This window comes from Budorcas taxicolor, chromosome 3 (genome assembly GCF_023091745.1).
Source record: "Budorcas taxicolor isolate Tak-1 chromosome 3, Takin1.1, whole genome shotgun sequence".
Taxonomy (NCBI): domain Eukaryota; kingdom Metazoa; phylum Chordata; class Mammalia; order Artiodactyla; family Bovidae; genus Budorcas; species Budorcas taxicolor.
Genome location: NC_068912.1, coordinates 98,599,763 through 98,625,214, shown reverse-complemented (window position 1 = coordinate 98,625,214; position 25,452 = coordinate 98,599,763). Strand labels below are relative to the sequence as shown.

At 52.1% G+C, this 25,452-nt stretch overlaps 1 protein-coding gene across 1 annotated transcript in view; it reads right to left on the bottom strand.

Moving 5' to 3' along the window:
• Positions 1-20,070: 20,070 nt before the first annotated feature.
• The window catches only part of TRABD2B (TraB domain containing 2B), a 221,386-nt gene continuing 216,004 nt past the window's right edge, over positions 20,071-25,452 (bottom strand). The window contains exon 7 of the mRNA XM_052637860.1: positions 20,071-20,324. Coding sequence (XP_052493820.1) covers positions 20,105-20,324 — 220 coding nt within the window. The 3' untranslated portion in view covers positions 20,071-20,104. The remainder of the gene's footprint in view (positions 20,325-25,452) is intronic.

Sequence of the window (25,452 nt, the reverse complement as noted above, 5' to 3'; positions counted from 1 at the left end):
GTTGGTAAAGAATCCACCTGCAATGCAGGAGACCCCGGTTCGATTCCTGGGTTGGGAAGATCCCCTGGAGAAGGGATAGGCTACCCATTCCAGTATTCTTGGGCTTCCCTTGTGGCTCAGCTGGTAAAGAATCCTCCTGCAATGCGAGAGACCTGGGTTTGATCCCTGGGTTGAGGCACCCCCAAAAGTCCCTCATCTTTCCAAACCTCGGTGTCTGTGGTTATACAACAGGGGAGGTGGTGCTGATTTCTCAGGGCTGTTGGCGGTGTGGGTGAGAGGATGACACCCAGTGCCCTGCCTAAGAACTCCAGGAGAGCAAGGGCCCTGGGAGTGGGTGTCGACTGGTGGTTGATACGGGTCTCTGATGCGAGACATGAACTTGGGTGCTAGGTTTGTGTATCAAGGTCTTACTTTAAGACCAAGAAAGCCATTTTCAAGGCTTTCATATGTAGAGTCTTTTGACTAAATGTTTTACCATGCCGGCTAGACGATGACTCTGTTCTCTGGACTCCAGAATCTGGACTTCTAATGGTCACCCAGTTCAGATGTATCCACACAACAAAACCACAGGTATTTTTTTTTTAAAACTTGGACTTTCATTTTGGGAATGAAAATCATACACAGCTTACTACATAGTTAGCACAATGCTAATTGGATTTAATGGTTCTAGTGCTACATCAGTGACTTTTGAGATGGGACTTCCGTGTTTCCTTACTAATGAACTGCTAAGAATAATTGTCACAGCAGCCAAAGGCAGAACCCCTGCCATGGTCTGATTTGGTTTTTTTTCACCTTGTCCTGCCTGATGCTGCTTGTGCGGCTGACTCCACTGGCCTGATTTCCTAATGTAAACGTCTGATTTATCTGGTTGGACCCAGTGGAGTGCAGAGAGGAAACAAATTTATTATTTTTCCCCAACCATTCCCTGCAACTGGCTCTGTGCTCCCTCTTCATCCTTGAATGGGTTTTTATGTAATTTTTTTTTGACGTGGGTCATTTTTTAAAGTTTTTATTGAATTTGTTCCAATATTGTTCTGTTTTATGTTTTGCTTTTTTTTTTTTTTTGGCTATGAGGCATATGGGATCTAAGCTCCCTGACCAGGGATTGAACCCCCACTCCCTGCATTGGAAGGTGAAGTCTTAACTGCTGGACAGCCAAGGAAGTCCCACCGCTGGATGACCTTTTGTGCATGCCCATTCAATAACTTTCCTGTCACTATCAGCTATTAGAAGAGTCTTCTTTTCACATATTAAAGACTCCTGCCTGATGAAAATCAATCTAAATTTTCCATCAAATTCACAGTGTTCATTTTTCTCCACTCCCCTGTCAGCACAGAGTAAGCCCCATAACTTCTTTCATTCAGTGGAGGCTGCAATGGATCCTGCAAGGCTGGACACAGAGGCGAGATGAAGGGAGGGGAGACACCAGGGCTCTCTGTGTGGCAGATGGCTGAGTGCTGGCTCTTTCTCTGGCTGGGGGCATACGAGTGGATTTCTTCAGAACCACGGAGGTCCTCCCTGATGTGGGCCAAGCCCTCCCTGGCTAGCATCTTCCAGTTCCCCTGAGGTTTCTGCTCTGAAAGTCCATCCTCACTGCCTCCATATGCCCATCCCTGCTCTGAGGGTCCTCTGGCCTCAATGCTACCCATGAATAGGTTGGTAGGGCAAGGGTGGTCTATGGGTGCTGGGCTAGTTTTGTTTTCCCTCAGCAAGTCCTGCAGGAGTGGTCTGGCTTCCTTTTTCTGAATTGGGATGCATCAGTCTTTAGCTTTGAGGCCTCAGCTTTGAGGCCTCAAACTTTTCTTAGGCACCAGGAAAAGTTACAAGTAACAGTGTATTATACTTGAGTTTCTTTGTCTCAAATGCTCAACTTTTAAGTGTAGAAGAGTGGAATCTGACACTGGCTAAGTGACCATGAGTAAATCATCTAACTTCTTGGAACCTCAGTTTCCTTATCTGTAAAGCAGGGACAATGGCCTTTACTCTCCAGGACAGTGTAAAGTTTGAAATGTTCTTTGCTGGTCAGGTGGCACATAGCAAGCCCTCAGTGTGTGCTGTGCTTAGTCACTCCAGTCGTGTCCAACTCTTTTCGACCCCATGGATCACAGCCCTTTAGGCTCCTCTGTCCATGGGATTCTCCTGGCAAGAATACTGGAGTGGGTTCCATGCCCTCCTCTAGGGGAATCTTTCTGACCCAGGGATCGAACCTGCATCTCCTGCATTGCAGATAGATTCCTTACCGCTGAGCCACTGGAGAAGCCCCATAAGCCCTCAATAAATAGAAGCAAGTATCTTAGAATTTCTGAGGTGTTCTCACTTCATCCAACCCAGACTGGATGTCAGTTCTTGCTAATGCAGAGGTGGCTCCCTCCTGCCATCTGCCTGGTCTGCAGGTCTCTCTTTGATAAAAAACACTTAGCGTATCTTGAGCATCATTATCTCCTTTACATCTCATAGTAAAACTGCAGGATAGATATTACTATCATTCCCATTGACAAGTAACAAAACTCAGGGTCAGAGAGATTGAATCCCTTGGACAAAGTCAAATAGCTTGCAAATAGCAGAACTGGGATTCTGATTCTAAAGCCTGCATGTGTTCTACCATTTATATAACTTTCCTAACCTCCTCATTCTTCATCTTGTCTTCTCATTCCCTCTGCCAAGAGCTCTCTTTTGCTCTATGGCATAATAGATGGGGGAAAATTGGAAACAGTGACAGACCTGATTTTCTTGGGCTCCAAAATCACTGTGGACGGTGACTGCAGTCATGAAATTAAGAGGAACTTGGAAGAAAAGCTATGATAAACCTAGACAGCATATTAAAAAACAGAAACATTACTTTGCCGACAAAGCTCTGTCTAGTCAAAGCTATGGTTTTTCCAGTAGTCATGTACGGATGTGAGAGTTGGACCATAAATAAGGCTGAATGCTGAAAAATTGATGCTTTTGAACTGTGGTGTTGGAGAAGACTCTTGAGAGTCCCTTGGACAGCAAAGAGACCAATTCAGTCCATCCTAAAGGAAATCAGTCCTGAATATTATTGTAAGGACTGATGCTGAAGCTCTAATACTTTGGCCACCTGAAGAAAACAGTTGACTCATTGGAAAAGACCCTGATGCTGGGAAAGATTGAGGGCAGGAGGAGAAGGGGACGACAGAGGATGAGATGGTTGGATGGATCATTGACTCAATGGACATGAGTTTTAGCAAACTCTGGGAGATGGTGAAGAACAGGGAAGCCTGGCATGCTGCAGTCCATGGGGTTGTAAAGAGTCAGATACAACTGAGTGACTGAACAACAACAACATAACAAGTCATCTTTCTCAGTGAGGACACTTCCTGCCTGGAGTGCACCCTGGAAATGGGTCCCTCACTGCTCAGTACAATGATACTTCCTGTGTTGCATCATAACAAGTCCCCATGGCAGCTGCTTAGAGGTGATATTGACATCATCCAGTTCCTGTCCACTATTACTGAAGTTATATAAAGTTGCTTTTTCATGAAAAGCATCAATGTAGCATTGATTCAGCATCAATCTCTTGTCCAACACTGGATTAATCACAAAGGGGAAGGTGTTTTCTGATATTATGCCTAGAATATATTTTGAAAGATTATTTAATGGAAAAAAGCTGTCAGTCATGTATGCGGTAGATCTCTGTGAAGGGGTGTGGGAAGTCATAACCCCAGGAGCTCAAAGGTAGAGTAGTCTGGTAGCCAGGTGGCTGGGAGGTATAAGGTCTGGGAGAGGAAGTCACAGAAGGCTGCCTGGGAACTCTGGGGCTGGTCTGAGCCTTGAAAGCAAGTAGGATTTGGATGGGTGAGAAGGAGGCAGGGTTGGCCTGTTTGCAGCAAAGAATGAGCAGGGCCTCATAGAGGCAGGAACCCAGCATGGGCACTGGTATCGTTCTTCCAAAGGAGCCTCTCTTTTATAACCACGAGCCTCTTTGCTCCCTGCTTGAGGGATTTTTATGACCCCATCCATCTGTTTGCAGTCAGCCTCAGGTTTACTTTGAAATTCAAAAGCTGAAAGCAAAGAGCTGTGTCGGAGCCAGAGCAGTGGGCCGGGCAGCTGTCCTCTGAGAAGGGAGCAGCCTCATGGAGCATAAACCACAGCAGGCAAAGCACCTCTTCTGGTTGGCCTGAGTCCCTGGGAAGCTTGGGACCAAGTGCTTGGAGGAATGCTGGAAGATTCATCCCCTGGAGGGACTTCTAACATGGGCCTGAGCTGGCAGCCTGTGTGCCCACCCACGAGGGTGCTGAGGCCAAGCATGGACACTGGTCAGGACTTTGCATCTGACCGGGGTCTGCCAGCCTGTGCTTGGTTCCCTGGCCTGCACAGGCAGATGGGCCTGGGCCCACTGAGAGAGTTGGCTCAGCTCTCTGTGCCTCCTGAATTCCCTGGCCCACTGCACCCTCTGCATTCCTCAGGAGCCTCAGTATCCCAGAGAGACATGACTTACTTTCCCATCTTCTCAAATAAAAGGCTTTTAGTTGCAGTCAGTGATCAAATCCAAAATCCACAGCAGGGACTTCCAAGTCATGCTCCAGACCCCTTACTTCCCTGAGCCCCACATCCCCTAAGACCACCTCCTAGCTCAAATCCTTTGCCTGGGACCCCACACCCCCAAACCATGTCTCTCTGTGCCCTCATTCCCTGTTATTTGCACAGCCAGCCACTGGGAGTTCATGCTCAGCTCTTGTGGAAAAATCCTTCCGAGTGGCTTCTCTTACCGGTCCAGTCCAGTCCACATCCCACACTCCCATGTCTGCTCTGCCTGTCTCCCATTCCAAAGGCTCCCTGAGCCTCCTCTCCACACCACAACCAACCACGGTCGCTGGGTGTGCCTTTGGACCTGTTTAAAGATGGGCTCTGCTAGAATGTGGTTGGAGTGCTTCTAACGTGGAGCTGGAGCTTTTCACCAAGCTCTAAAGAAATCCAACATCCCTTTAAAAGCCAGTCAAGCTGCTGCACTTGGAAATGCTAAAGGTGTCAGCAAGTTGGTGACCTTTAGCATTTGATGCAAACCAACTTTTTAGAGGGGGTGCTTTCAAAGCCTGGGAGCTGAGCTGAGAGGTTGGAGAGTGGAAAAAGCTCCTGCCATAGCTAGAAGGCTCTCTAAGGCTCATCTGCTCTAATTCCTGCCATCTTCAAGTAGGAAAACTGAACTTCAGAAAGGGGATGCCACTGGCCTGGTGTTGTTTATTGAATCAGTGGCAAGGTAGGCCCAGAACCCAGTTTGGGGTTTGAGTTAACCATCGTCTCCCACTTACACAGCTTGGGGTTCCTGAGTGGAGGGTGGAGGGATGGTGAAAATTCAGTGTGTCTATTTCTTTTCTCTTCTGACAACCTTAATAACCTGCATTGATGTGGGCTTTACGTATGAAGCAGTTCTGATCTGTTGTCTCAGTTAATCACAATTCCAAGCTATAAAGTAAGTTATCTTTGTCCTCATTTCCCAGATGAGGCAAATAAGTCGAGGATTAAGTCATACTCTCAAGGCAAGATAACCAGTAACTAGCAGAAGAGTCTTCAGCCCAGGCCTGTTGCTCTTTGCCATAGATCATACCAGCCTCCTATCCTTTGAAAGACACTAATCTCTTGGCAAATCATTCAGAAAAGTCTAGTGTAATTTAGGATAAAAGATCGTTAGCTTCCGATTCTAGGGACTGGTCCAACATCACAGTTCTTTTCACTTCTCAGACTTGAAAGACGTATGTAGAACAGGGGTTTTCAACCAATATCCTTTTTTATTAAAGTACTTTATAATGCTGCTTCTGTGCTAAAATCAAATATCTGGATAATACAAAACACCTACACATATGATTTTAAAAATTTAATATGATGCCCTAACTGTAGGGAAAAAGAGACATAAAAGGAAAAGGAAAGTAGCTGATAATAAAACAATATGTAATTTGGTCTGTTAATGTTGGGCATAAGAAAGCTAGCAGACATACTGCAGTGGTCAAAGTCTTGCACCTGTCGACAGGGGAAAAAAAGCTGCACAACCTAAAAACTGAGAATTACATTTTATTTGGTAAACTGAGGACTTAAACCCAGAGACAGTCATCCAACAGTGTTGCTCTGATGCCTCAAATGCACTAGCAGTGCTGTCCATTAGGGGGCCTTCAGGAGGTCTGAGGGATTGGTCTGAAGAGGTAAGTGGAGAGCCAGGATATATAGGAGTTTTTCAATTAAAAAAAGGTAGTCGGAACATCAAGAGATGACTGTTAATTAAAGAAAAACTAGACATCACAAGTTAATGAATTTAGCACTTCTCTCTGTATGGAAGGTGCAAGAGTCTGGGCACATTCCTTTGATGGGCACCTTAACATGACTTTGAGCAAGCTCTGGGAGTTGGTGATGGACAGGTAAGCTTGGCATGCTGCAGTCCTTGGGGTCTCAAAGAGTTGGACATGACTGAGCGATTGAACTGAACTATCTAGGGCCGGTATCCTGTTTTTCTCCAACCTGAATCCCCACAGGGTACACTGTCAGATAGCTACAGTGACTGATGGCTTGAGGGCTGAAATATCCTGTTTACTGATATGGCAGGAGGCATTCTCTATGCACATGCCTTTTTGTTGAATCACTATGAATGTGACTGCTAAAATACAGTGGGATAGAGGTGTGTTGCTCTGATGCTTCAAATGCGCAAGCAGTGCTGTCCGTAAGGTGGCCTTCAGAAGTGGTGAGTAGCTCTTGGTAAGGTTTGGAACAAAACAACGTACATTTATCTTTCAGTGTGCAAGGCAATTTCATTCCTGTAAGATGTAGTATATATATATGAAAACTTTGCAAAAAACCCCACAACTTTGTGTTTATGTAAAATGGTTTTAGGCTCAGATAATACAAATGGCTTTTTCTGTCCTGACGAATGTCTGGCAAGATGTGCAAACATTGTGCAGAATAGGGAATAATTCTCTTTGTGGAACTCCTTACAGGACACCAAGCATCCCTGACCCATGATCACAAGCCCCCTCCCAACAATATATGAAAGCCCAAATTCCCCTGCAGAGTTTCAAAATACCCTGTGGGTGGTGATATTATCCCTATTGATAAACACTGACTTGAAGGATTTCTCTTAGAAACCACGCATACGAGAGGGAAGACTCAGACCTGTGTGGTACCCAGAGGTTTGCATTGCTTTCTGTTTTGCTTTTGATAAAATAAATTCAGTACTAATCTTGAATGGTACTTAATCTTCAGCTATAAAGTTAATGAACTAGATATATACTGGAGTGGGTTGCCATTTCCTTCTCCAATGCATGAAAGTGGAAAGTGAAAAGTGAAAGTGAAGTCGCTCAGTTGTGCCCGACTCTTCGCGACCCCATGGACTGCAGCCCACCAGGCTCCTCCATCCATGGGATTTTCCAGGCAAGAGTACTGGAGTGGGGTGCCATTGCCTTCTCTGAGATATCAGTCACATGTCCTCTATTTTAAAGACTTCACTCAGGGAATACAAGGATGAGTAAGGTCTCGGCACCATGGGCTTTGCCTTTTTTTTTTTTTTTAAAGAGCAATAAGACATAAGAAAACCATAATCTAAGCCTGCTTATATGAAGCCCATGCTTCAGAAGAGGTATAAACTGTGAGGCTGGTAGGCCAGGGAAATGTCTATGAGGAGGTAGAATGAAATGAGGTCTTGGAGAACAAGAGGGAAATTTTGGGTAAACATAGGGAGACTGGGAAATTGTCTATGCAGGGGACAGTGGGGGCCGGTAACTGGAGCTCTGTTCAGGGAAACTTGAGGAGTTCTATGTGGCAGGAGCATGGATTTGTGGGGGGAGTAAAGGGAACATGTGGCTGGAGAGACTGAGGGGGAGAACTGGGAAGCAGGATTAATGGGGACGGAGAGGGGAAGGAGGTTTGAGGAGGACGTCGGTGTGCTTCCAGATCAACTCTAAGTCCTGAGGCTGGCTCTGCCCTCCGGGTAAACATCACCTGTTATAGTGTTACTCCTGGTGCCTGCATCGCCCGAAGCTGTGGACTCTGGGAGACAGGAAGGACCAGTTCTCTAGCTGGGAGCTCAATGCACGGCATAGTGTAGTTGCTCAATAGTACTTCACTGAGAGTGTTAGTTGCTCAGTCGTGTCCAACTCTTTAGGACCCCATGGGCTGTAGCCTGTCAGCCTTCTCTGTCCATGGAATTCTCCAGGCAAGAATGCTGGGGTGGGTTGCCATTTCCTCCTTCAGGGGATCTTCCTGACCCAAGGTTTGAACCCAGGTCTCCTGTGTTGCAGGCAGATTCTTTACTGTCTGAGCCACCAGGGAAGCCCATTGCGTGCATGAATATTTCTGAACAAGTTCCAAACACAGGGCCTGCCCTCCCTGCAGATTCAAGCTCACTGGGGGGAAGGTGTTGGAAGCTGAGGTGAACTGGATGCTGGCCCACTGCCCTACATCCAGGTGAGCCACAGTGTGCTGAGGCCAGGAGGGCACCTGGGAGCCTGGAAATCTAGACTCAGCCTCCACCTTGGATGTGCCAACAGGACTTGGGCGAGTCTGCTCTTGGTGGTCTTCTTATCTGTTCCCCAAACCAAAGGCAAGCCTGATCCTTTCCAGTTCCCAAGCTGAAGCCTTGCCCTTCCAGGTCACTTGTTTGGAGCCCGAGGTCACAGCCCGGGCAACACTGGCTCCTGGTGGCAGTCACCAGACGGCAGGCGAGCCTTCACCAACCAGCACGATCCAGGTTCAAATCCCAGCTGAGGTTGCCCTGGGAGGCTTCCGGTTCTGCACCTTTGGGTCTGGCCCAGGGGGACTGCTCCTCAGAGAGTGGGGAAAGAGAGCTTCACAGTCAGTCGTTGTCAGGGTTCTTCCAATGCAGAGTGGCTGATGCCCTCCCACCCTGCTCCGCTGTCACGGAGGAGAGTCCCTGGGACCATGAGGCTTCCTGTGTCATTGTGTCCTGCGAGCTGTCATGGCCTGGGGGGAGGCGGGGCTCAGTAAGTGCCCTCCTCCTCTGTCATCTTCACTACCTTCTTTTACCACCACCACGAAGCACTCAGAACACTTGGGTTCTGTAAGCACAGGCACATCTGCTTGACCCTGAGTCCTCATGGGAGCTCTTCTAGTTTGCTGATGGGAACAGAGACTCAGAGGGAGGAGAGATAGGGCCCAGGCCATCAGGCTTTTACACGACGTTGCACTGCCTTGTTCTAAAACTGCCTGTGGCTTCTGCTGCCCACAGGGCAAAGTCCCAGGGCCTTGCAGGTTGCAGCTGCTCCCACCAGATGCCAGGCCCCACCCAAGCCCAGCCTCCTGCTGCAACCTTTCGTGTATCCTCCAGGTCCAAGGCAGTTAGGCGTCCTCAGCCCCACAAGGGCACAGGCCCCAGTGACAGTGGGCACATCTCACCCACCCCACATCCGAGAGCGTGGGGTCAGAACCAGGCTCAGGCACAGATTCTTCGGGGTGAAAATAAGGGCCAGCCTTATTTCTCCTCCAACCTCCTCCTTCCTGCCCTAAGTCAGGGTCCACCCACCCTAAGGCTCCTCCACAGGACAGATGCTTAGTCGTTTTTAGTCGCTAAGTCATGTCCAACTCTTTGTGACCCCATAGACTACAGCACCCCAGGCCTCCCTGTCCTTCACTATCTCCTAGAGTTTGCTCAGACTCATGTCCATTGAGTCAGTGATGCCATCCAACCATCTCATCCTCTGTCGTCCCCTTCTCGTCCTGCCTTCAATCTTTCCCAGCATCATGGTCTTTTCCAGTGAGTCAGTTCTTTGCATCAGGTGGCCAAAGTATTGGAGTTTTAGCTTTAGCATCACTCCTTCCAAAGATTATTCAGGGTTGACTTCCCTTAAGATTGACTGGTTTGATCACGTTGCAGTCCAAGGGACTCTCGAGTGTTCTCCAACATCACAGTTGAAAAGCATCAATTCTTCAGCATGCAGCCTTCTTTATGGTCCAACTCTCACATCCATACATGACTACTGGAAAAACCATAGCTTTGACTATACAGACCTTTGTTGGCAAAATAATGTCTCTGCTTTATAATATGCTGTCTAGGTTTGTTATAGCTTCTCTTCCAAGGAGCCTTTTAATTTCATGGCTGCACTCACCATCTGCAGTGATTTTGGAGCCAGGGTGACTTGCAAAATCAAATACCATAATGCCAGGGGAACAGAAAACTTGGATGACGTGCTCTAGCCACACAACTGACCCGTTGGCTCCAATTACCTATCTGATAAAGCACCAGCTTCTAAATGTACGCAGTGAGGTAGTCCAGGTCTGCGCCTGCCCACCACTCGGGCCACTGCCCTTGGCTGTGCCTGGACCTCACCTCCAGGGCTGAAACCCTTGCGGGCCTCCAGCGGCAGCGGCCACTTCCCGACTCTGCACCCAGCTGCTGGACTCTGCAGCCTGCAGGGGCAGCAGTAACAACTAACCATGTATTGGGGTTTGGTTTCCATCCACTATCTCATTGCAACCTTATTGTAACCTGTGCCAGAACTATGTTTATTATGCCCATTATAGAGATGAGGGAAATGAGGCTGAGAGAGGGACTCCTTGGAAGTGGGGGCAAGGTCAGGACCAGGCCCCAGGACCCCTGAAGATCAGCCCGTGACTGCTGCTGAGCCTGAAGAATCTTTGTTGGAGGATGAAGGGTAATGGGGCTGCTCTCCTGAACTGGGGGACTCAAGCAGGGAATTTGTGTTTTCAAGTCTCCCTGTGTGGAGGAGGCTGCTTGCTCCCAAGAGTGTCTCTAGAGGTCTGTGTGTCTTGGCCCCTCATCCTAGGCAGCAGTCTGTGCTGGCAACCCACGCCGTGCTGCCTTGCTTTCGCTGAGACCCTGCTGTGTGCCGACTCCAGGCGGTCTGGTCCCTCTCCCCTTGGATTCTCCCCATTGGCGTTTTTCTTTCTGTCCTCCCGAGCCTCTTCTGACTGCCTTTCCCTTCTCTTCCTGTCTCTGCAGCACGGTCTGTCTGCCTCTCCCTCTTCTGTCCCTCTTTCTGCTGACCCCTCACTCCTGGATCCTCACTCCATCTTCTGTCAGTTTTCTCTCTTGTCTGCCTGTCTCCTCCTGTGTTCCTCTCCTCTCTCCCTGTTACCATCCTGCTCCGCCCTCCTTCCACGCTTCCTGAGTCTCAGGGAACAGGAGGCAGGTGAAAACTAGGGAGGGATCATCTGGGAAGCCTGTGACTCTCCAATCCTTGTCTGGGGACTTGTGTCTCCAGGCTGGAAATTTTATCGTTCTTTTTTTGTGACTGATCAGGGAGGAAGAAATGGAAAATACAAAGAGAGAAAGCATAGGAACTGGTTTGCAAGCCCAGAACTGACATAAAACAGGGTTTTATGAATATTTTCTGAAAAATAATTTCTTTTTATGGTGCCGTTTAACAGTGGCTGGCCCGGCTGGCTTCCTGGCTGCAGCGAGTTGCAGATGGAGGTCCCCAACTCTTCTCACACCTCCCAGCTCCACCCTGCCAGGAATCGGCCCGGCCAGGGTGCTGCCCCTGCTGCAGCAGTCTGGTGGCGGGGTGGTGTGCGTGTAATGATGAGGTAGGGAGAGGGGAGGCTGATTCCTGGACCATTCAGTGAGCCCTGGAGCTCCCCAAACCTTCAACTCATGGGAGCCCAAGGTGGGCAGATCTAAGCTTGTGATTTGTGTCCACTCATAACCCAGACATGGCCAGAACATTCTGGCTCCAATATCTCTGATTAAGATCGTCCTGGACACCAGCTCCATGGCTGACGTTCAGACCCTCCCAGAGTCAGTGGATTCCCTGGGGCTTATACTCAGGGAGGTGGCCCTCTTGCCTTCCAGTTCTCTGTTGTTTGACCTCACCACCTCTGCTTCACTCCATGCCAACTGGCAGCGAAAAGCCCCTCCTGTGGTCCCCTCATCCCAAATCTTCTCAAGCCAGGGAGACTCTACTTGGGACTGGCAGAGCACATGGAGTTGGGGTTCTTGCTGCAGCCAGGAAATGACTGTTATCTGCATGCTTTCTCTCTGCCTAGGAGGTGCTGTGCCTACTTCCCTCGGTTTCTCTGTCTTGCCAGTTCCTCGCTCCTCTTCCCTCCTCTTGTTCTCCCTTTCAGAAGCAGTATGACAGAATTGTTCCCCTGGTCATAAAGATCATCTTCCCCTTCACCTCCTTTAAGGTGGGAGAGGGTGGTAGTTTTCCTTTCTACCTCAGGCACCCACAGAGGAATATCTCCACATGAAAATGGAGGTTGCTCTTTCTCAAAGGAATTTTAGTGACTACAATCGGCTCCGCCTCCTTTCATGTAAATAAGGAGACAGGTCCAGAGAGGGGCGGAGCTTGCCCGCGGCCACAGCGCTGGCCTCAGCAGAGATTGCAGCGCCCGGCCTGCGGTCCCCAGTACAGGTTCCGTTGCAGTGGACACTGCGCCACTGCAGGGTTGGCTACAGGGCCCTGGATGCTCAGGGCCAGGAAGGAGGGGCCTCGAGGGACATAGAAAGATGGAGGGGGAGCAAGGGCCCAGAGGGGAAGAGATCAAAAAGAAGAGTCCGAGTCAGAGGGAACTAGAGATGGCCAACTAGCCCGCCTTTATCCTGCGGTGGGATCACTTCTCCATGAGACACCCCGGCCCCTCGCACACACCTCCCAGAGTCAGAGAACCCTCCTCTGCCTCCTCAGCGTTGTGTCCTGGTTCTGAAGCTCTTCCGCACCCCCTGTAGTTTTCTCCCTGGACCCAGCTCTGATCTTTGTAGCTGTATGGAGAAAGCCTCTTATCTGGGGCCACTCTACAGAGAGGTGGGGCTGAGAAGGGGTTCTCCCAAATCTAATGATCTACTATCAGAAGGAGCATCTGGTTTCTCCCAGGAAAAGCATGTCAACAGGAGCCTGTCCAGAGCTCAGGGCAGGAGAGGTGGGCAAGGCTCCCAAGAAAGGAGGTGCAAACACCTGAGTGTACCAGGTATAAACACGGGGTCTCCCCTCTTGCCACCTGCTGCCATATGGAGAGCAAGGTGTCAGGGGCTCTGATGAGTCCCTGGTCCCCTGGGTCACTCAGTCCATAGTGTCTGAGACCCCATTCCTAGGCCATAGCTTCTTGAACTGAGGACTACATCCCCCAAGGAAGGACAAGGGCTCCCTTTCCCACTGAGTGTCTAGGCAGGTAGATGATGGCTTCCTTTCCTGAGTACAACCAGAGCTGGAGGGGCAGAGAACACAAGGTCACAGGCTACAGCTGTGATATTTACACTATTGATGCCAACTCTAAAGACCATCACGGTGGGGCAGAGGGTGGGTGGGGAGCAGGAGGCTTCCTATCAGGAGCTCTGTCCAGAGTCAATGGGTGGGAGAGAGGTCTGGGCTGGCTCCAGGACACAGAAGAGGCATTGTGCCTTGGATGGGACCTAACCTCACCCACTGCCCTGTGAAATGGGGGAGGCAGAGGCCTCCTTGCTCACCTCACAGGCTGTAGCCAGCACAGCAGAGCTTGAGTAAAGGTTAAGGAAACAGTCCGGAAGCTTAACTACTTGGGTTGCAATCCTGGCTCCAGCATTTATAAGCTGTGTGATTGTGAACAAGTTACTTAGCCTCTCTCTCTATCTTTCTCTCTCTCAGTTATTTCATCTATAAAATAGTGATAAGGAAGAAGAGTTGTGAGAATAAAATAAGACAGAAATGCTTGGAACACTGTCTGATGCATAATAGATGCTCAGTAAGCATTTGCTTGCAATTGCATCTTGTCACCTGTCTCGCGGATGGGCCGCCCAAGTGCAGTCCACGTTATTATAGGAGCCAGCAAGGGCTCATTAACATCGTCAATGAATTGGCTCTGGTGAAGGCTCTGGGATTTCAAAACTAGAAACTTGGCCCACCCCAAACCTCTAGGTGACCTGCCCCCTTCTGCCACCGAGTCCCAGGGGCCACGCCTCTTCCCGGGTGGACCCTTACAGTACGGTCACCTTGTGCAGATCCTAGCCAGCTAACACGGTGATATCTGATATAAAAGCTCTATTGTTTACCCGAAGTCTTGCCTCCCATTCTTCTTCCTCCCTTCCTTCACTGACTGTGTCTTTCTTCCATGAGCACTCACTAGATGTCAAATCCTGTGCCTTGACAATACAGAGATGACCAACCACGGTGCCTGCCTCAGGAAGTCAAGGGGAAGGACAGCCACATGCAGGTCATTTCTGCACAACCCAGGTGCACAGTAAATGGGGTGCTGTGGGGCCGGAGGGACAGAAGGGCTGACGCAGCTTGAGGATTAAGGGAAGCCTCGTGGAGCAGATACCGCTGGAGCTGGGCTGTGCAGGAGGTACAAGAACAATGAATGAGGGGGAGAGATACAGAAAGACAAGGAGCACAGGGGGAAAGTGTGTGCAAAGGCAGAGGATGGAGACAATTAGGGTGAGTTGAAAAAACACGGAGACAACCTGCAGTCCTGCAGTGCTAGAAACCAGGAGGGGAATGGGTAAGATGTGAATTTCATGCTGGGGACACGGGCAGGTTGAGGTTATCAGAGCGCCTTGTGTGACCTTGACTTGTGTACTAGGAACAGTAATTTGAAAAAGCCGGGGAGGTTTGTGGTCGTTGTTGTGGTTTATAGAGTTCACTTGGGCTGCCGGGCTTGTAGGGGGTGGGGGGTGGAGAGTGGGTCAGAGAGCACACAGCCTTGGTTGGTAAGGGACAGTGAGGACACCTGGGCTAGGCTGGCGCCGGGGGAGGGAGAGAGGTGAGAGTGTTAACAAAGTTGAATCAGTAGGTGCTGATGAGTGAGAAGTGACCGAGGGGGTCCCACGGGTGAAGCCAGGTTCCGGGTTGATTGTTCAGATGAACAAAGCTGGAGAGGGCTCCACGGACCCCATGTGGTGTGAGGTCTCTCAAGCCGCTGGACACCTGCCCGAACACCCTCCCAGAACCTGCCTGAATTTTTACATGGAAAATGGGCCCATGCTAGGTCCTCTGCACCACCGCCTCAGGTGCTGGCCCTCTGAGCAAAGGTGACTCCCCACACGGCCCCCTGCGGGAGGAGGGGAGCCATCGGCATGCAGAGACACTGTCATGTGGAAGTCATCATATCTTTTATTAATATATTATGCTACAAAAATATTCTTGGCAAAATAACATTAATAGCATCTTTCTTTGTCTTCTATTATATTCTTAAAGAGCTCTTCAGGATAATTCACAGAGGTGAGAGGAAGAGGTGATTAAAAGCGCAACATCAGGAATACCTTTCCAATACATTACGATCTGAAGCTGTGTCACACAGTGAGAGTCGGGCCGGGACACCCTGCAAGCTCTTTGAGGCCCAGGAATGGCACAGGGGCTCTGGCTTCCCTTGCTCTGGGCTAGAACATCCCTTGACCAGGAGTCAGCCCCTGCCGCCCCAGCCACTGGGGGCCCAAGATGGCTGAGAGCCCCGCCAGAAACTTCTTAGACTGAGAGTCTTATTCAAAAGTCCACTTTCCCGCAGTGGGACTTGGGATGGAGGGGCCCTTCGAGGCGCACTACTCTCTCACCTTCCTTGCCTGCCACATGCTCCTGATCCCGTGGCAGCCCCCAGGTGCTGGGAGGAAAGCTGAGCACAGGGCTGGGGAGGGGGGAATGCCTCACCTTTGTGGAGCCCCAAGATTGCACGTGGCATTCCCCAAGCAGGAAACAAAGTCTCCATGTGACAGATAAGGAGATGGAGGCTCAGAGAGGGGCGGGGACTTGCCCAAGGTCACTCAGCAAAGTGGAGGACTCTCTAGGCTATCTCTGGCAAGGAGGAGCCTACACTCGGAGAAAGAGCAGGGAGAGCGGAGAGGCCCCCCTCAGCGGCTCATCGGTAAAGAGTCTGCCAGGAATGCAGGAGACGCAGGGGACGTGGGTTCAATCTCTGGGTCAGGATAAGCCCCTGGAGGAGGAAATGGCAACCCACTCCAGTATTCCTGCCTGGAAGATCTCATGGACAGAGGAACCTGGTGGGCCACAGTCCAAAGGGTTGCAGAGTCAGACACGACTAAACACACACACATGAGGGAAAGCTCAGGGTGTGCTGATGCTCCTGGGAAAGGGCCTGGGAAGGCTCAGTCGGTTCTCAGGCCCCCCCCTTTTTTCTCCCTCAGTGTCGGGGCGGGGCAGGGAGGGAAGGAGTTCTGGGCTGGGAGCAGGGGCCTGGGTTCCGGTTCAGCCTTGCCCCACTGCCCAGAAGTCCCCCTGCCCCAGGGCAGCAGGCAAGCATGCCAATTCATGTCAGGCCCGGCTGGGCTGTTGAAGAATGGGGGTGGAGGGTGGGGGGAGTGAGGCTAGACTGATTTCTGAAACTTACTGGTTTAGAGAGCCAGCCCGGGTGATTTTTTGGCTGCTTAGATGAATTTTTGGAAAAATAACAGTGTTCAAAGAACCTGAGTATTAAAGAGCCAGGAGCGACCCTACCCCACTGCCTTGCCAAGACTTCAGCTCTCCTACCACATCTCCAGCCGGTGGGCCAACTGCCCCTGCTCACACACCACTCCTGATGGGAAACTCACCACTTCTAGGGACACCTGCCATCTTACGACAGCTTTGGCTTTGCGGAGACCCTTCTACCAGCAGAACTAAGGTCTGCCTCTCTCCTTTCCTTCCTCATTCACTCCTTTCTTCCTCCGTCCTTCTCTGCACATCTCTTGGGTGGCATTTTTGTGTCCAGTGAGGATACAGGGATGAATTCACAAGACCCTTGCCACTGAGGAGCTCACAGTATGATAGGAGAGCAGAGACACAGTCAGTGCAGAGGGCTTCCTGGAGGATGTGATATCTGAGTTGATCCTCAAAGGATGAGCAGTTAGGGGTGAAAGAAAGGCATTTCCAGGCCTGGGAAACAGCATATGTGAAACAGCCTGTCTGTCGTGGGAAGGACAAATATGCTTCAGTCTGGCTACGCTTCATAGACTCCAGATCTTTGACGCTCAGAGCTGGTGGGGCCCTTGGCGGCCGGCTGCAGCTTCCTGCAGCTTGACTTGTACGCCTTCATGGTCCCGGCCTTCACAGGGTTGCTGGTGCTCAGAACAGCCTGGAGGGAGATCAGGAGACAGGGCCATGCTGACCTGACCTAGAAAGCCCCTTGGTCATTCCGACAGCCGTTCTGGGGGACAGGACCCAGGGCCACCAGGAACAGGCCAGCCCTCAGTCCTTGATCTCCTCTGCCTGCCTCAAGGTCAAAGGTAAGAGCCCTAAGCCAAGGATTTAGGATCTTAACAATGCTCTCAGAGAAACAGGGGCATTTTGTGAGGAGAGGCACATATCATATGCCGGAAAAAAATGTCAGCAGTGGTGGGTGGATTATTCCAAATCACGTGAGTGACTGCAGATGGAATGATGGTTCCCTGGCCCAGGAAGAGAGAATTCAAATGCCCCAGCTGTGCAGATTTCTGTCCATATGCCTCTGGTCTTTGGAAGTATAAGTCAGCAAGTTCTCTACTGCTTGGGGGGACTTGAGGGATGTAAGTTTCAAATCCTGGCCAGTGGTGGTTCCTCAGGGAACAGTGGATGTGGGCTGCAGATGTCTAACTCACACTGGCTCTGGCTGTCCCATCAGCATGTGTCTACCTGATCAGGTGGCCCATCCGTCTGCGGCCCATGTGGCTTTCTTTAAACACTTGAGTCCTTGGTGGAGGGAGAGCTTGGGATCTCCCAACCTGCTCAGTGGAGGGCTCTGGGGAACCTGCCTGTAGTCAGGGGCCTGGACAGAATGACCTGTAAAGTTCCTTCTAAGAACCTAGGATTGGGCTGCTTGTTGCCTTTTGATGATGAACTTCTCTAGGCCAAGAAAGGCGGCTAGATTTGGCCCCAGCGCAGAGCCTGGCACTGTGTGTGTTTGATAATCACACTGCATTAATTTACCTCTTTGGCCCCACGCCTGGCACAGATCTGGGCATGCGGTCAGGTGCTTGGACTGTTTACCAAGGGCTTCATCTCTAATTAACCTCGGGCTCCATCTCAATACATCTCATGCCACACTCTGCCCTGAACAGAGGGAAATCTGGCCTCTGTGTTTCTAATTCCTTTACACTTATCTCATCCAAATAGCACTCCGCGCCATCTATTTGATGTCCAACAGGCCTTCTGAGCCTGCTTTAAAAGTCAGCTAAGCCCCTTCCGGCTCAGAAATAGGAAGTCACATTTCTGCCAAGGATAAATGGACTCCAGCCTTGGCCGGGGTCAAGTTCAGTTTACAGTGTGGTACCCACGGGGCTGGGCTGGACCCTGTGGAGCAGAGCTCAGGGCTCCTGCCAGGTCTCAAGTTCAAACATATTCATTTGGGTCAGATCTGAAAAGAATTCAGCTGCCTGCCAAGATGCCCCTGGGGCTTCTGACCATCCAATGAGTTGCCCAGAACCCTACTGTCTCAGATAGGAGGCAGCTGCCAGGCTGGGCACAATGGCACTGATGCTAATCAGATACTACCAGGCCTGCTAGGGAAGCCCATGGTGCGGCGTTGCTGAGGAACACTGAGCTAGCGTCAGCAGGCCTGCCCAGCTGTGCAGCCTTGGGGAAGTACCTCGCCTCTCTGGGCCTATCTTCTCACTGTTCTTTTCTGTCGAATGAGGGCCCTTTCCACTCTTGCATTCCAGGACTCTGTAACTAATGAGCTGCCAGCCCAGTGAGGGTCCAGGGCTGGGACGCAGCCAACCTGGGCCCTCTGTCTTCTTGGCTGTCACCCTGGGGACAGAGGAGCTGGTCAGCTTCTCTGAGTCTCGGTGGCCTGCCTGCCCCCGTTTGGCTGCTCTGTCTCTGCAGGCCCATCACGACTATCCTCCAGCTTCACTGATTTGGCAGGAAAGCCTCTCATTGGCTCCAGGATAAGACAAGCTGGGGCATGGGACACGTGGCAGAGCCTGCTGCCAGAGCCCTTTGGCTGGAGGGACCAACATGATGACTGTAGCCAAGCGGTCTCTTTGGCTGCAGTAAGAAGCATGTGCTGGCCCATTTGGTGAGATCTGCCTCCCTTGGAACTTTCCTCTGCACAGAGAACCTGACAGACATGGTCCAAGAGACAAGTGTTGCTTTTGAGTCACCCTGATCTAGGGCCAGGTGCTGGCTGGGGAACACTGAACAAGTCCCTTTATCTCGTACAGGGGCTCAGTTTCCTCATCTGTGAAATGGGGACAATCACATCTCACAGAACTGGTGTGAGGATCCGTGATAAAGTGAGTGTGCAAAATGCCTGCCAGACTTTGAGCTAATGGCAGCTCTCATTATCAGTATCGTTACCATGGAATTCCTAGAGGCCCTGTCTCTAAAACTGCACTTCTGTGCTCCTGTCCTTTGGCTCAGCTCACTCCATTTGGTCATGACTTCAACAGCCTCTCCTATAAGCCGAGATAGATTAATGATACCAGCCAGAACAGGGGGAGTCTAGACTCACACCCCGGATCTCCCACTTGCTTTGTGACCTTGGGCAACCGCCTTCTTCTCTTTGGTGAGTTTAACCATCTCAGTTTAACCATCTGTCACTTGGGGCTGGGGGGTCCACCTCCCTCAGCGCCAACAGCCCTTCCCCCACCCCAGTGCTTTGGTCGGAACACTTACCAAGAGTTCTGGAGGGCCAGTTCACAGACACTCAGGGTTTTCAAAATAGCAGCATTCTCTTTCCTAAAGTACCTTCCCAGCCCCAGGATGCATCCAGGGGAAGGAAGGACCGTCAGCGTTCACATCTCTGGCTCCCAAGTCCAGTTTCACAAAAGCTAAGCCTGTCTGCCTGCCTCTCCCTCTGAGGACCCCATGGTGGGAGAAGCCAAACCGGCATGCTGGAGGACTCCACTGATCCAGGAGCTAGCCAGTTCAAAGCCACAGTCCCTGCAAGGTCGCAGTTGTCCTGGCAACCTGGGTTCACCTCCTGGGTTGGTGATGGGGCTAGTTATTAACATCGGCCACATAAAAATAGTTTTATCAGTAGAATAAATACATTTTTCTTTTTTAATATGGACACATATTTTACAAAAGAGCCCCATAGCACTATGGGAAATTAAGATCCTTCTACAAAAAAGAAGATGTAAGTCAGGTACAATAAAGCTCTAGTGTTTTAACGGATCCCATCTGGACTGCCCGAGAGGTGTCAAGCACCCCTGGAGGGTGGCAGGGGCAGTGGGTGTGGCTGCAGACCTTCCCGTCGGTTTCTCTGGCTTCTTTCTCTGCTCCGGGCAGGCATGCGGCCGAGGTCAGGAGGGTCCGAGGGTGTGCAGCAGGAAGGAGGCTACTATGCTGGCAGCAATGGCAGGGAGCAAGCTCAGGGCGGCCAGGGAGCGGCCGGGCGCTGAGCTGCTGGCGGGTGCTGGCTCTTCCTGCTGCTGGAGTGGGTCGGAGAGCTGGAAGGGGGGCTTGGCGGTCCCGGAGCTATGCGTGGTCTGGAAGGGCTGTGGGGGTGGCGAGGCTGTGGTGCTGGAGGGAGAGAGACACATGGAATGTGGAAAGGCCGCTCAATAGCCTTGTCCTGGGCTGTCATCTTAGAGTTCAGACCCAACTTTTTGTTGAATCTGGGTTTTCTTCCCTCATAAAATGGAGAAGGAAACAGAGGGCTCAGACACGGAATGTGAGCAGGCCAGAGCCACACAGCCAGCCTCCAGTGTGACCACTCAAGAGAACTGAGTCCCAGGCAGAAAGCAGTGAAGTGTTTTGGGAGAGATCCATCTGGAGTCACACTGCGGCAGGCAGTCCTCACACTTATATACGCAGGGGCCCTGGGCTTCCTGCTGCCCTCCCCTCCCCAGCCTGAAATAAACAGAAAAAACAGTACACAAACAGCAGCCACTGTTAACTGAGCACCTACCGGGAGTCTACACTTCACTACCAGCAGTATCTCTGGTCCTCAAAACAAATGTTCCTCGGGTCTCACCAGATGAGAAAACTGAGGCTCCACAAGGCCAGCTCAGAGAGGGAGTGGGGCGGTGCCTCTGGGGGCAGGAACCCTGGTGACCTCACTCTGCATAATCACAGTGAGTGTTGGTGAAGGTGATCACTCATGAACTGATCAAAACAGAAGCCAGTTTGGGAGGTCACAGGTGAGGTTCCTGGCTCAAGAGAGCCCAAGTGAAAGAGACATGGAAGGACAGAGACAAGAGAGTGAGACAGAGAAATAAAAAGAGGTGAAGTACAGAAGGAATTGGCGGGCCGAGGCCAGCACTTGGTGGAACTGGGAAGCGGAGGGGAGGGCGGGGGGCCGGGACCAGGTTACTGGCTCAGGTCCGGGGGAGATAGGAAATGATGAAGAAAGAGAGGGGCAGAGAGCAAGGCAGGGACTGGGGAGGACACAGGACAAGGAGGGAGGCGTAACAGAGACCAAGAGGGAGAGGGCTCCGGATAAAGGAAAGCACTGGACCCCACAGGTGATGGACCTACCCCTGCCCTGTGCAGCCCCAGGCAGCGGAAGGCAGATGGAGATGCAGGTGGAGGATCTGACAAGCCCCATCAGCCTAGAAGGTCAAGGCTGGGAGGGAAAGGCCAGGGACACGCAGAGAGGCCCCAGCCCAGTGTGGAGCCAGGATGGCCTCGCAGAAGGGGTGACACTGTGAAGGCGGCGAGGCCAGCTTGCTTATGGCTGAGGGCATCTCCAGTGGTGAGAAGAGCGCTTACGCACTAAGGGCCCTGTGACAGCTGTGCCAGCACGCTGCTGCTGTTCAGTCACCCGGTCGCGTCCACATCTTTGCCACCCATGGACTGTAGCACAGCAGGCCTCCTGTCCCTCACCATCTCCCAAGTTTGCCCAAGTTCATGTCCATTGCATCAGTGATGCCATCCAGCCATCTCATCCTCTGATGCCCTCTTTTCCTTCTGCCCTCAATCTTTCCCAGCATCAGTAGGGCACTGCTAATCCTCAAGACAGCACTATAAAGCAGGCAAGACCATTATCCTGTTTTACTTGTGAAGAAACAGAGTCACAAAGAGGGTAAGCATTAATAACTCGCTCCAGGACACACAGCAGGGACGGGATCTGAACTGGGCCCCCAGTGGGTGCTCTCTAGCAGCTGACAGCTTGGCAGGGAGCCTGCCCCTCTGTGGCTGTCTGCAGAACAGGAAGCCTCCTCCCTGTAGAACACTGCCCGTTCTCCAGTGCTTACCCCTCTCCCTGATGGGCTGCTCACGCCCCACATCAGCCAGGAGTCCCTGTGCCATCTTGGCTGTGTTCTCACGTGCTGGGCATGAGACCCCAACCACTGGCCACATCACTTTGGTGAGCCCTGTAACCATCACTGCTGCAGCCCAGCCTCATCTCTGTCCCAGCCAGACCCTCGCACCCACCCTGGCTTAGCCTCGGTGGGGGGTGGGGGAGGGGCAGAGGAGCCCATGGGTTTCAAGCACATCCTTGTCTGTACATGGATCAGGACTTCTGATCAGTGTGTGTACTTGGCAGTGAAGAGGCTTGTCACTCTCTGCCCTGACCCTCCATCTCTGTTCTACTCCGAGTCATGCTGTGGCTGCAGGAACCCACCATATCTTCTCACCCTGGACTCTACAGTTGTTACATGTGTGTTCCTGTCTTTAGAAATTCCCAGCGACCTAATCAGGAGAGGAGGGTGCACATGTACCATGGATGGCAGGAAGGTGTTTCTGGACAGAGACTCTGTGGGTGGCACAAGAAAGAGGGGGCAGACGGCTTCGGATGCTCCTTATGACCATCCCCCAAGTCTGGCCTGTCCTGCCCCCCACCCCGTGCCAGCCTTCGGAGCACCTGAGACCTCTCACATGATTTGGTGTGGGCTGACCTCCCCTTCCCGGGCTCTCTCAGGAACACTACCCTCCCCAGCCACATCTAATGTCCTGCCATTTTCTGACTCACCTTTGAAGGCCTGATTCCATGTCCCCTCACCTCTTTGATCTGTCCTCCAAGCCCCAGGACCCCTGGAAGAGTTGAAGCTCCTATGAAGCCTTTCATATTTCTCACTGCTCACACTGCCATTGGCACCTAGTTCTGCACATGAGGCTTGAGTGGGTTTTGTACATGAGGCATTATGTACAAAACAATGCCTGGTACGCTGGGACTGCTATGTGGCATTGGCTGTTTTTAGCATGATTATGACATTTGGTGTCTTCATCTCGGTCACTAATAGTGTCCTCCATGTATGGAGCACTTCCTGTCTGCTGGCAGACGCTGTGCTCCATGCTACACATATGTCATCTCATTATTCCCATTTCCAAGATGGGGAAACTGAGCCTGAAGATGTGCAATGGACTGTCTGCCTCCCCAGCCTCAGGTGGGCCGAGGTGCCATCCCTAACTGCGGAGATGGAGTGCCTGGGAGTGAAGCGTGGTGCTTCCTGTCGAGACCTCACACACCTGCGGATGGAGGCTTGCCAGGGTCAGAGAGGACGCCCCCTGTGGTCTCAGCCCTCGGAGGGGATCTTGCACATACCCAGCAGGGCCACTATCACAGCCCCTTCCCTCCCTTTCTTTTCTAGGGAAAAGTGCCTCCCAGCTGCTGCCCTATTTTTTCAGATCAAGAAGCCAGGAAGGCTGGCCTCAGAAGGGAGGCTGGGCTGCCACCTGAGATGCCCAGAATGGGAACCAAGGCTGGCTGCAGCCAGCCCCCCTGTAAGAAGGAAGACAAATAGACATCTTGAAAACTGTGTCTCACAAGGTACCCAAAGGCATTTGCTTTCACACTTTGAAAACCAAAGATGCAAGCTCCCTCTTGGAGCCTGAGTAGGGGTTTTATATGTTTGGAAGGAGTCCCAGGGAAATGGAGTGAGGTTGCTGGGGGGGTGTGTCGCAGTGGGCAGAAATCTTCTCCAGATGCCCCCACCTCTTGGGCCCCCTCTAGAAAGCCCAGGCCCCAGTCCAGATCCCAGCCCTGCCCCAGGCCCATGCTGGGGAAAATCGTCTCATGGCAAAGCAGCCTCAAAGCCAAACCAAACACCCCGAGTGTTCCCAGGCTCTGCAGATGGCTGGATCCAAGGGCCGGGTGTGCTCAGAGCTGACAGGGACCCTGGTGTGGGCAAGGGCCCTCTGCCTGGGTGAAGGCAAGAGCCTGAGGTCCCTGTCCCCTGCATGACTTTGGGCAAGTCCTGCCCTCGAGGCCTCAGTTTCCCTGTGTACAATGAAGGAGCAGAAACAGACCCTTGGCTTTAAAGTGTTTTCGAGCTGCAGAAGCCAGAAGTGGGATCACAGGCAGAAGCGGAAGGTATGATGCACAGGAACGCAGGGCTGGTGGCTGAGATGTGGCAGCTGGCTTCCCTGAGGCCCCACTGTGGGGCTTCCTGGAGGAGGGCCCCCATCCTGGCACTAGAGGGTCCCTAAGAACCACCCGGGACTGGGTCTGGGGAGTCCTGGGGCTGTGGCTCTCTTGCAGTACAAGCAGGTGGGCTCCTCAGAGGGCTCCAAGGAGACAAACGGGAGATAGAGCTGGAGGCATGAGGGCCTGGCTGATGGGCAGCCCTGCTGGCTTGGCGTGGCCCTTGCGATGTGGTCAGGCTGGAACCATCTGGGCAGACCGGGCAGATGCAGGCAGAGGTCTAAAGTGACGGGTATGCCCACAGCTCCCTGTCCTGATATCTAAGGCCCACGCCAGCCTCCAGGCCACATGGTCTTCTCTGTCAGGACTGCCTTCACCTTCCTCTCAGCTTCCTTGGGTCACTTCACCCCTCAGGGTCCCCGACCGTCCTCCCCTCACTGACTGGATTCCCTGCCAGGCACAGGCAGGCTGGCCGTGGCTGCAGGGCTCTTTCAGCTGCACCATAGCTGGGAGCAGCCCCTGCTCGGCCACGATCCAAGGCTCTTCCTGCTCTAGTCCCCACCAGCACTGGACGTGGGCTGGGCACGCTGCACATGGACATCACGTTCTTGTTTAACTGTGTGCTGCTCACCCAGGGGGTCATTTAAGCCTGAGGTGCGCTGATGGCCCAGGAGCCGTTTCCCGCTGGGGGATGGGGCGAGTGGTGCCCTAGACCCGACTCTGAGAGTCAGACACCAACGGGGGGACAGCTGTTCCTGAGTGTCACCAGTGGCCTAATGCCAGCTCACCACTCTGTAAGCACAATCTTTTTACTCTAAGCCTCAGAGCAAGGACGAGGAGGGGCTGGGGATGCTGCCCAAATTCATATATGTTCCCATCCACTGAGTGATCTTGTTCTCTGATCAGATGGGGTCCTGGCATCATGAAGAGATGCTGAGCACCCTGTCTAGTCCCGGGAGACAGCCTGGCTGTGCTGCGAGAAAGCTGAGCTGGAGAACCTCAGGGCAGACCGGCAGGCCAGTGGGAAGTATGCAGAGCCCTCCAGGGGTCCAGGGCAAGAGGACACAGTTCTCTCCTCCTCTGTGGGGCCTTGGGCCATCTGCTCGAACCTCAGGGGGAAACCGAGGCCCAGGAGGCCAATGACCCCCTGCTCATGTGTGTCCTGCACCCCCCCCCCCCTCCTGTGTGGTGGCACCCGCAAGGCTCTGCGTCCACCACATACAGACGTCCACCTCTGTGCTTGGCTTCCAGCTGTGCCCAGAGCTCGGGAAACGCTCTCTACCCTGCACCTGCTCCCTCATGACGGTCCCAGAGCCCTGCTCCCTCGTTTATCCAACTCCC